The sequence below is a fragment of the Mirounga angustirostris genome, unplaced genomic scaffold (assembly GCF_029215605.1).
Source record: "Mirounga angustirostris isolate CCGP_5_RB_7025 unplaced genomic scaffold, mMirAng1.0.hap1 SCAF_3, whole genome shotgun sequence".
In the NCBI taxonomy this organism is placed as follows: Eukaryota; Metazoa; Chordata; class Mammalia; order Carnivora; family Phocidae; genus Mirounga; species Mirounga angustirostris.
Window position 1 is genome coordinate 139653186 of NW_026991711.1, and position 12022 is coordinate 139665207.

Consider the following 12022-nt stretch of genomic DNA (forward strand, 5'->3'; position numbering starts at 1 on the left):
ACTTGCAGTCAAGAAAGTCCTAACTAATTCAGTTCCTAGAAGAGTAGATAAGACATTTTTCAACCACCTGTGAAAAGCACCCACACTAGATATAGTTAAAAGACTCAACTCCCAGTAATAACATAAAGCTATAAAAGTGCCTAATTTGGCAGAATATTTTGGAAATTTAGCATTTTAAGTACTGTTGAAAACCAGTTAATATTTGAAGCATCCAGGCCCACTATAATCAATAGTGTAGATGTTTCCCAAAGTGTCGTGTTGTAGTCAATATGCCTGCAGTTCATTTGAGGGTGTGCTAGCCTAAAATACAAGAGGGTGGGATCAGAAAGTGAGAAAATGGTAAAAACTTAGTTCTGGGTCGGTCATGATTTCTTAGGAATTAAACAAAATGGACGAAAGTGGAGTTGAGAGATGTAAGGACAAATGATTGCCACATTTCTGTACCCTTTAAAAAATATCTTTGCAAACCCCTATATTAGATTGCTTGTAGTTGTCTACAATTCCATTATTTTTAAAGAAGTAAAAACTGTTAACAGATGAACAAAAAAGCTCTGAGGCATAACATGGTTACCTTAGTGTTTTTAATTGTATTAACACTTTATTTGGATTGATTGAATTATCTGTAATTAATTCTGTTGATGGGGGTGGGACTAAGTTGATAAAAAGGTCTGAATTTATTTTATCATTGTCAAGTAAATAGTTTAATTTTGAAGGAAGCTCAGCCTAATTTTTTTTTTTTAAGATTTTATTTATTTATTTGAGAGAGAGAGAATGAGAGAGAGCACATGAGAGGGGGGAGGGTCAGAGGGAGAAGCAGACTCCCTGCCGAGCAGGAAGCCTGATGCGGGACTCCATCCAGGGACTCCAGGATCATGACCTGAGCTGAAGGCAGTCGCTCAACCAACTGAGCCACCCAGGCGCCCAACTCAGCCTAAATTTTATCTTGCAGGCATTTTTCAAAAAAGAAAATATTTACATTTAAAATATTAACATTCTGGGGGCTCCTTGGTGGCTCAGTTGGTTGGGCGTCTGCTTTCGGCTCAGGTCATGATCTCAGGGTCCTGGGGTCGAGTCCTGCACTGGGCTCTCTGCTCTGTGGAGAGCCTGTTTCTCCCTCTCCCCCTGCTCTTCTCTCTCTCTCTCTCTCTGTCAAATAAATGAAATCTTAAAAAAAAAAAAAAATTAACATTCTGTCAGAGAAAAATGAAATGCAGATAAAATGCCTTAGTATTTTAATGTTAATAAAGTATATATTCATCATGATAGCTGTGTATTTCCTATTTAATATAGTAATATAAAATCTAGATTAGAGACATGAAAATATTTTCATGATAGAACAGTTTTGCAAGAAAAGTGATTTTGTTAGGGCAATGTTCATATCATGCATAAATGTTTTATTTTAAATAATTGTGTGATTATCCTTTTAGTAACATATGGATTCACTAGCACTTTTGTTTTATAACCTCATCCTTAAAAATTCCAGTGGCTTGTTTTCTTGTATTTTCCTTAATTGTGATCTTAAACAGATCTTCAGTTTTAAATCTGCCAGTTGTTCTAATATAGATGCATAAATACATTTACTCCAGTTGGTTATTTATTCAAAGACAGCTTGTTTGTGGATACCGTCAGGACATCTGCATTTTATTGGATCTAATTTTTAGTAATAAAGACCTCCCACATTATAGATTCTTTCCAGTCTAAATTAGCCTGTGTGGGAAGCAAAGGAACCATCAGTCAGGGAGAAAAAGTGAATCCATATGGTGCTGATGAGTCTGTTTCCCCAGCTACAATGATGAAAGGGTTGAGTATAGACAGTGCCCCTAGCAGATCCCTGTTTCTTTCTCAAAAGCTTGCTAGAACAGGTTTGGTTTCAGTCCCAACCCAGTACCTTTGAGCCAGCCCAGTTCGTCGATGTGATATGCATCAAGCCATAGACACCTAACTGAAATTTTGAGGGCACATTCTCCTTTGCCTCTCATCTTGCTCTGTTTCTCTTGCATGTATGCCAAGTCCCTGGATCTTGCCATTCTCCTTCCACTTTGGGGCTCACCTTTGCCCTTTGGACTTGTTGGATTTTGGATTTCCTGGTCCAATCCTAAGGGCTTTGGTTCACGTTCCCACACAATCTCTACGATGTGGAGAAATCTGTAAAAATATCCGCAAGTGTCAAAAAGTAGTCAAAAATTTTATTCCAGCTTTTAAAAAGTGACACACCAAACTTGGTAACGGAACTTGAATAGGTGACAGATCTTCACTTTTACAAGTTATACTAGTTCACTGTGCAGAGAAACAGACAGGAATTGAAAGCTTTTCTTTCAATTGACTCTCCATATCCTGGAACAGTTCATTTCTCTTGGTCAATATCACTCATGGGATAAGGAGGAGGAAACTGGGCACAGCATATTCTTTATTATCAGTGTTATCTCCCTCAGCACAAACAAGAAAAACCTATTATTTCAACCCCTGTCAACTCTGAATCTCAGCCAGTGAGAAGATACTGTTTCTTTTTTTTTTTTTTTTAAAGATTTTATTTATTTATTTGAGACAGAGAGAATGAGAGAGAGAGAGCACATGAGAGGAGGGAGGGTCAGAGGGAGAAGCAGGCACCCTGCCGAGCAGGGAGCCTGATGCGGGACTCTATCCAGGGACTCCAGGATCATGACCTGAGCCGAAGGCAGTCACTTAACCAACTGAGCCACCCAGGCACCCGAGAAGATACTGTTTCTTAAAACGTTGCTGTATTAGGGGCGCCTGGGTGGCTCGGTCATTGGGCGTCTGCCTTTGGCTCGGGTCGGGATCTCAGGGTCCTGGGATTGCCTGCATCGGGCTCCCCGCTCCGTGGGAGGCCTGATTCTCCCTCTCCCACTCCCCCTGCTGTGTTCCCTCTCTCACTGTGTCTCTGTCAAATAAATAAAATCTTTAAAAAACAAAACAAACAAACGAAAAAACCAAAACACTGCTGTATTTATGTTCGTGTACTTTTTTGGGTAAATTTGAATTTAGTTTAACAAATTTCCTAGTTGCAAAGGGTGATGTAAATATTGATGATTTATTTATTTATTTATTTTAAAGATTTTATTTATTTATTTGACAGAGAGAGACACAGACAGAGAGGGAACACAAGCAGGGGGAGTGGGAGAGGGAGAAGCAGGCTTCCCGCCGAGCAGGGAGCCCGATGTGGGGCTTGATCCCAGGACCTTGGGATCATGACCCGGGCTGAAGGCAGACGTTCAACGACTGAGTCACCCAGGCGCCCCTGATGATTTATTCTTAAAAAATTTATTATTTAGTGTAGTGGGTAGAATTTTATCCCCCCCCCCCAAAAAAAGGTATGTTCAAGTTTCTAATCTCTAGTACCTGTGAATGTGAGCTTATTTAGAAATAGTCTTTGCAGATGAAATCAAGTTAAGATGAGGTCATACTGGATTAGTGTAAACTAATCCAATGACTGGTGTCCTTATAAGAAGAGGGAAATTTGGATACAAATATACTCTGCCATGTGATGATGAAGCCAGAGATTGGAGTTGATGTGTCTATAAACCAAGGAAGGCCAAAGATTGCTGGCAACCTCCAGAAGCTACAAAGAGTCAGGGAAAGATTTTTCTAGAGTATTGAGAGAAAGCATGGCCCTGTGGACACCCTGACTTTGGACGTCCAGCCTCTAAAATTGGGAGAGAATAAATTTCTGTTGTTTTAAGCCATTTAGTTTGTGGTAATCTGTTACAAATTTCTCATCAGTGAAAGGGGGCCTTGGCTTACCAGATGATCTCTGAAGTCAGTTTCACCTGTAATATATATATATATATATATATATATATTTTTTTTTTTTTTAAGATTTTTTAAATTTTTTTGACAGAGAGAGACATAGCGAGAGCAGGAACACAAGCAGGGGGAGTGGGAGAGGGAGAAGCGGGCTTCCCGCAGAGCAGGGAGCCCGATGTGGGACTGGATCCCAGGACTCTGGGATCATGACCTGAGCCGGAGGCGGACTCTTAACGACTGAGCCACCCAGGCGCCCTCACCTGTAATATTTTATGCCTCTAGATTTGTAACATATCCTGATGTTTCCTTAATTGTATGCTTGTATATAAACTGTATAAAAAGCCACTTATGGATTTAATGTCTCCTCCTTTTCCTGCCCCTCTCACCCCCCAAAAGGGAGAAGTATGTGAAACTTACCTTGTTCTGCAAGATAAGCTTCTTTTGGGTGTCCAGAATTGAAGGGCAAACTATCTCTCGGCTTAGGAGCTGCTCATGCCTCCTCTCTGGCAAGCACGTTTGAATAAAGGAATAAACACTATAATGTCTGTCCATGGACTAATCAATCTAGCAGTATAGTGAAACAGAAAATTCAACGTGGATTTGAATCTGGGCTTCATCATCCTCCCTGAGCAGGCAGTTTAAACTCTCTAAGCCTGTTTCCTTATCCATAAAATGGCGATAACAATACTGACTTTTTGGTTGTTGAGATGACATGAAATAGTGTATACATTTTTAAAAGGAACTGGTATGGTGCGCTTAAAAACATTACTTGCTGGGGTGCCTGGGTGGCTCCCACTGAGGTCCTGATCTCAGCGTTGTGAGATCCAGCTCCGCGCCCGGCGGTGGCCCGGCAGCAGGGAGTCTGCCCTCCCCCCGCTCGGGCTCTGCTCTCAAATAAATAATTCTTAAAAAGGAAAAAAAAAAAAAACTTGCTTAGAAAATTCTCGCTTACAGAAAGGATACTGAAAACCTCCAGGATCCCTCTTTCCGCCCCCAGGCTGGAGCCTAGAGCGGTCGGGAACCAGGCACCCCGCCCCCCAGCCGCGGGGCTGCCGCGAGGAGATTAGGACTCGGGAACCCACGCGCCAGGGGAGGAGCGCGGCGGGGGCGCCGGCGGAAGCGCTCTCCCGCCACTGTCAGCTACGCCGGAAGTTCCTGGCCAGGCCAGGCGGTAACCTTGGGGGCCTGCCGCTTCCACCGGCATCCGGGTGGGCTGTGCGAGTCCGAGCCTCAGCCGGGACCACGCCTGGTAGCAGCAGGAGACGCTGGGGTTTCAGAAGAGGACGCCGAGGGCCGTAAGGAGCAGAAACCGCAGGCGCGGGGCCGCCCAGCAGCCATGTCTCTAGTGGCGGAAGCCTTCGTCTCGCAAATCGCAGGTAGGACGCGTGGCTTCGGGCTGCGGGTGGAGGCGGGGGCGGCGCGGGGCAGTCGCGGGGAGCAGCGTGGGGTTTAGGGCTGCAGCTTTGCCTTTTGTGGCATTAGGGGCTGAACCCAGGCCTGGGGATAGAGTCGGGCACGGAGTACCAGCCTCATCTCCCGGATGAGAAAACTGAGGGGGAGACACTTAGCCAAGCTCACACCGCAGGGGCAGTAATAACGTCTTCCTTCTCGAGGGCTTACTTTGTGCAGCTCCGGTTGGGTGCGGAGGGGCTGGGGTGGGTGGAGGAGGCCGTGGGTTGGCATGGGGGGCGTGGCCACAAGGGCCGGGTATTTAAAAGGATTTAGTCTGAGAGTGGGGGTAGCCTCGGTCGTGGGATCTGAAGTTTTGGGTGATTGTCACTAATGAGTTGCCCTTGTTACCTGATGCCATTTAAGGGCCACCGAAGTTCTTGCTTCCTCTCCAAGCAACACAGTATTACCGTTTGCTAGATCTCTAGGATTCCCCGAAATGTCTTTCAATCTACATATACTTTTTAGAAACACCTTTGATTTGATGGACAATTACCAGGATAAATGGGTACATTTGAAATAAAGTAGTATTTTGGAAATGAAAGTACTGAATGTGTCATAAAATTTGCCAAAATGTTTTTCATTGCATTGCATTTGTGTGAACATCTATTTCTTTTTTTCTTTTTCACTTAAATACATTGTTTTCTGGAAGAGAGAGAAGCTCTCACTAGATTACAAGCTTCATGAAAGTAAGGATCTACTTGTTTTGGCCCCCATTGTATCCAGAACACCTATTAGTTGGTGCTCAATAAAAATTTGTGACCTGAATCGTGGGGTGGCTGGGTGATAGACATTGGGGAGGGTATGTGCTATGGTGAGCGCTGTGAATTGTGTAAGACTGTTGAATCACAGACCTGTACCTCTGAAACAAATAATACATTATATGTTTAAAAAAAAAAAAAAAAGAAGTTAGAAAGGGAAGAATGAAGGGGGGGAAATCGGAGGGGGAGACGAACCATGAGAGAGTATGGACTCTGAGAAACAAACTGAAGGTTCTAGAGGGGAGGGGGTGGGGGGATCGGTTAGCCTGGTGATGGGTATTAAAGAGGGCACGTACTGAATGGAGCACTGGGTGTTAATACACAAACAGTCATGGAACACTACATCAAAAAAATAAATAAATAGAAAAAAAAATTTGTGACCTGAATCAATGAATAATCTTGAGATTTCAAACAATGATTATTTCTATTTTTACTGTTTATGTTAAAAGTGAGATCATTGATTTAATTTCCATTTCTGCTATGTGAAAAAAATCAACCATTTCACATTGTATGCTGATTCTGGTATACTCTACCCATATGTCCCAATGTGTGATTTCTTCTAAAGAAAAAATCATAAATGTCTTTTGATAAACTTTTGATAAGTTTGGACTTTTGTTTCAGTTAGTGAAATTTAAGAATTCCTAGGAATTTCATTTGTGTGCCATCTTGGCTATTTGTAATCTATTACTCTAGAAGGAGGCATTTAAAGATGAATAATTCAATAAATGGTATTGGGACAACTCCAAGTCATAACACCACAAGAATAAATTCCAAATGAATTGAAGATCTAAATGTAAAATAGGGACAAAAACCAAATTGTAATAAAATAATTAGGAGAAAATATAGGAGATAGTTTCAGTAATCTTGCGTAGCAGAGGAGGCCTAAGCAAGATACAGAATCCAAAATCCCTAGGAGAAAAAATTGGCAGATTTGATTGCAGAAAAATTTAAAAAGCTTTATATGATAAAACACATAAGTTTCTATAAAAATTAATGAAAAAGACAACAGGATCAAGAGTAAAGGATAGGAACAGGCAGTTCACAAATGGAGAAATGCAAATGGACAATGAACATATGAAAAGATGCTGTCACTAAAAGTAGATAAAGTTTTCCATTTAGTTAGATGTGCAAAAATGAATATGATAATTTCTAGAACTGACAAGAGTATGGGGGAAAATCTACCCTCAAACTGTTGGTGAGTCTGTAAATGTACTTTTTGAGAACTTAATATAGCAATATTGATTAAAATGCCATCCTTTGACCCAGAAACTTCTCAGGGAATTTTTATCTGATAGAAATAGGAGTACCATTATTTAAAACTATATATAGCAATATTCATTATAGCATTAATTTTAATAGCAAGAAACCAGAAATGTCCTAAATATATGTCAAATTATGGTATGCCCACATTATTACAAATAATAGAAATGAAGAGATACACCTGTTAAACATATTGGCTTGAAATTTATGATTATCTTAAGTAAAAATAAGTTATAGGATGATATATATATACTGTATGAACCCATTGTTGTTAAATAAACCCTATGTAAACTTGTATATGTTTATTTAAGCAAAGAAAAACAGAATATTCAGCTCATTTTAACTAGTAATTTCAGAGTAATAAGGGTAGGGAGTTGATGGAGGGTAGTAGAGGAATTACATTTCTGAATTGTTCGAATTGTTATAGTGAGAATATTTTACTTATAATTTAAAATTTTAAAAGATTGTATTTGGGCAAGCAGTGAAATAAGGGGTGGCTAAAATAACAATTTATATGAAACATTGTGTTTGACTTAAAAGTGACTTGTAAGTGTGACTCAGATCAAGCAGCTATGCAGAGTATTTTATTTATGGCAATAATTTGATTTTCTTGGAAGAGGTCAACCTCAAAAGATTAGAGATACATATCTATGTACTCCTATTATAAATACAATAATTGTGAATCGGTTTTTGTAGTTGAGTGCTCTCATTTATAGTGTTTGCTTATTATTCTTCCTTTCAGTGGGTGTGAGCCAACACACTGATACTTCTTTTAGAAACATTTAAAGGCGGGGCGCCTGGGTGGCTCAGTCAGTGTCTGCCCTCGGCTCAGGTCATGATCCCTGGGTCCTGGGATCTAGTCCTGCATTGGGCTCCCTGCTCAGTGGGAAGCCTGCTTCTCTCTCTCTCACTCCCCCTCCTTTTGTTCCCTCTCTTGCTGTGTCTCTCTCTGTCAAATAAATAAATAAAATATTTAAAGAAAAAACATTTAAAGTCGTCTTACATCTATCTGTGATAATCTTTTTTTTTTAAAGATTTTATTTATTTATTTGAGAGAGAGAGAGAGAGAAACAGCATGAGAGGGGAGAGGGTCAGAGGGAGAAGCAGGCTCCCCGCTGAGCCGGGAGCCCGATGTGGGACTCAATCCCAGGACTCTGGGATCGTGACCTGAGCCGAAGGCAGTCGCTTGACCAACTGAGCCACCCAGGCGCCCTATCTGTGATATTCTTGAGAGCCTTATTCTTAAGGCATCTTTTTGGAAGACTTCTCTGAACTCCCCAACTTAAGTGAACCGTTTTTGTCTCTTTACTACCAGTGTATTCTCCACCAAAATCCTGCAGTTCTTATTCCTTACAATTGTACCTTAGTGTTACTCTCTTTATCTCCACCACTGTTACCTTAGTTCAGGACTTTGTCCTTTCTCACTTGGATTACTGTAGTAGTGTCTGAATTGGTTTCCATGTTTCTAGTCTGTCCTCCTTCTTTTTTTTTTTTTTTTTTTTTAAAGTATATTCTTTTTTTTTTTTTTTTTTTTTTTTTAAGATTTTATTTATTTATTTGAGACAGAGAGAATGAGAGACAGTTTGAGCATGAGAGGGAGGAGGGTCAGAGGGAGAAGCAGACTCCCTGCCGAGCAGGGAGCCCGATGCGGGACTCGATCCCGGGACTCCAGGATCATGACCTGAGCCGAAGGCAGTCGCTTAACCAACTGAGCCACCCAGGCACCCTAGTCTGTCCTCCTTCTAATACAGTCTCCACACTACAAGCTTCAGTGGGGTTTTGTTTATGTTATTTTATTGTTATTTTCCTAAAATGCAAATGTGATTCCTCTCTTCATTAGTTCGGAACTGTCATATGGCATATAAGACCTGCCATAAGTTAGTCCATCTCTTCAGCCTCATCTCTTGTCACTCTTAAATTCTCACCTTTCTAAACTATTTGTAGAGTTCATCTTTGGCACATACTGTCCTCCGCCTGAAATGTCCGCTTTGCTTGGATAACTCTTGTTTGTCTTTAAGACTGGGCACATTTTAACCTGTAAGTCTCTCTTACATTTTTTCCTGTCAAATAAGAACTGGTTCTTTTTCTCTTATTTTCTGATAGTAATTATGATACATGGCCATTGTAGACAATGAAGTAATCCAAAAGAATCTGAAGAATAAAATAACAATCACCTAAAATCATAACACCCAGATTAAGACTTTAAAGTTTCACCATCATCATTAAAACTTTGGTGAGCAGAGCTTATCTTGTTCTCTGCCCCTAAATTAAAAAAACAAACAAACACAACAACACATAATATAAAACGTACATACTTTTTTATAACCTATTTTGTTGTATAACTTGAGATGTGTTTCCTTGTCTAATGGAATTACACATCATCATTTTCAGTGGCTATACAGTATTTCATTGTAATGAAAAAATCATTATTTATCTAGTCTTATTTTGGTAGGTATTTAGTGTGTTATATTAGTTCAACCAGAGAAGCAGAAACTGTAGGATCTTGATCTCTAGCTCTAGCTTTGGCTCTTGCTCTAGCTTTGTATCTATGTCTACACACACATGCATGCACACACATACACAAGGAATCGGCTTGTGCTGTTGTGGGGGTTGGCCAACCAAGGACCATGTCCACAAAGTAGGCAGCCAGGAAGGGGGGATTCAGGAGGAAGAAAAGGCATATGCAGCAGGTGCTGCTTGCAGCGTATGAACTCATTGGCCCTCTGTTAAAAGACTTCCAACAAATTAAATCCGGCACACCCAGGATAATTTCCCTTTAGATGAATGTAAAGTCAACTGATTAGGGACTTCATTTATATCAGCAAAATCCCTTCACAGCAGCACCTAAATTAGTGTTTGGGTAACTGGGAGAAGGTGTTTATATGCTACACAATGGCTGTTGCTTCTCTTTTGTCCTCCCAGAGCCTGCTGGAGAATGTCCTTTGTAGCTGACTGTAGTCAGAAATAGTAGAAAGGGAATTCTGGCAACTGTAGTTCCATCAAGCAAGTTGATGTGTCCTAAAGCCATCACTGGTATATATTATTTTTCTCTGATGTGAACAGTGCTTTCATAAACATATTTGTGTATCTACTGAGTAGTTTCTTTGGATAAATTTCTTAAAGTGGAAGAGGATTTTGAATTGTTCTTGTCATTTAATAATATGGAAAGGAAGGGTAAATTATGATTTTGAATTTGAATTTTGAATTTTCTTAATTTTTAATTTTTGCATTAATAGCTTGGATCTTTAGGTGATATGCTTGATTTAAAACTTTAGAAGAGGGATAAAAATAATCCTGAATATTGAATCATTTTCAAAATTTTTTATAACAGCCTGTGTATTTTAAATTTTCATTTGCTTGTTTTTGTTTTTGTTTTGTTTTTTAATGGCAAGATTTTCCAGTACATTACATGAGGTTTTTATTTTTCTTTTTAATTTTGTACTGTCACTGGGGTATATATCCTAGGGGAGGGTGGAGTATCCCCATTTGGGTTATGTGAGCACATTTGGAGCAGTCACTGTAGCCAAAAGGATGGAGTACTGTGATGGACGAGCCTGACTCCCTTGCTTATCCCTGTGCTAGGAGTGGCTCCAGGCTTTAGGGCTCCCCAGAGCCACCAGATACATATAAAAGGAGAGAGAGGTGCTGAATACTAAACAGTAGAAATCTCCCACAGTGTCAATCACTTTTTTTTTTTTTTTAAGATTTTATTTTTAAGTAATCTCTACCCCCAACGTAGGGCTTGAACTTCCAACCCCTGAGATCAAGAGTCACATGCTCCAGGGACTGAGCCAGCCCAGTGCCCTATCAATGACTTCGTTCACCTTGCTTTTACACTTCCAATGGACTTTGGAGTAAGTCAGATCTGGCTGCTTACTAAATGTGTGACCTTGGGCAAATTACTTCCCTTTTTAAGCTTTAGGTTTTTTATTTGGAAAATAGTGAAGATAATTTTATATTTTTTAAAGGTGATGAGAAAAGGTAATGATGCTTAGCCTTGTGTCTGATACACTGTAAATGCTCCATAAGTGTTCATTAATTTCGTTTTTAGCTGTTTATCTGTTAGTTTTTCTCTTTTACCAGATTTTGCCTGTAAGGATTGGTGGTCTGTTTTTTAGACATTGCCAAAATGTTTTAGCCTTAAAAACTTAGCTGATAATTATCTAGTTACTGATAATAGAGTAAGCATCCCTTTTTGAGCCACTGTCCTAGATGATTTAGATAGATAATTGCTAATATTAACAATTTGATCCTGTTTGATAGATATTATTCTTGTTTTATAGATGGAAATTGAAGCTCCTTAGGTAATAGAATATAAAAGTTAGGAACCGGGCCATAGGAGTAAGACAGAACTGAGTTCTAAGCTCAGCTCTGCCTCTTGTTCTGTGATTTTTTTTTTTTAATTTTTTTACTGTTATGTTAATCACCATACATTACATCATTAGTTTTTAATGTAGTGTCCCATGTTGTTCTGTGATTTTGGGCAGACTTTCCTGGGCCACAGTTTCCTTACAAAATTTGTAAAAGGGCATAAGATGTTTTATAACATATATTAAGCATCCTGTTTTACAGTGGTACATGGTAGATTCTGTTACCACTTTTATTGCCTGAGAGCCTTTGAGGATATTATATTTGTAATGTTATCCTTTTGCTGTTTTGGACAGCATGGTGTCCAAAGTGTCTTTATTTCTAGTAACCCTATATCATCTTTCTGAATGACCTTATTACTTCACCAGTGCCTTGCTATATTTTAAGCATATCAGTTAATTTCATCATACTGTAATTATTAA

The 12022-nt window shown here is 39.7% G+C and overlaps 1 protein-coding gene and 1 long non-coding RNA gene across 3 annotated transcripts in view; one reads left to right on the plus strand and one right to left on the minus strand.

Annotated features, from left to right (window-relative positions):
* Positions 1-1495: 1495 nt before the first annotated feature.
* LOC123839088 (uncharacterized) lies at positions 1496-4837 on the minus strand. The gene is made up of 3 exons (XR_006789579.2): positions 4726-4837; positions 4180-4265; positions 1496-2145 (listed from the first exon to the last, which is right to left on the minus strand). It is a non-coding gene; the product is annotated as an uncharacterized LOC123839088 (long non-coding RNA).
* Positions 4838-4871: 34 nt separating this feature from the next.
* MTX2 (metaxin 2) overlaps positions 4872-12022 on the plus strand; it is a 62145-nt gene continuing 54994 nt past the window's right edge. Inside the window, exon 1 of one of the 2 annotated variants that reach the window (XM_045868467.3) lies at positions 4872-5138. In XM_045868467.3, the coding sequence (XP_045724423.1) occupies positions 5099-5138 (40 nt within the window). In that variant the 5' untranslated portion in view covers positions 4872-5098. The remainder of the gene's footprint in view (positions 5139-12022) is intronic. The other variant, XM_045868468.3, reaches the window with a different exon arrangement.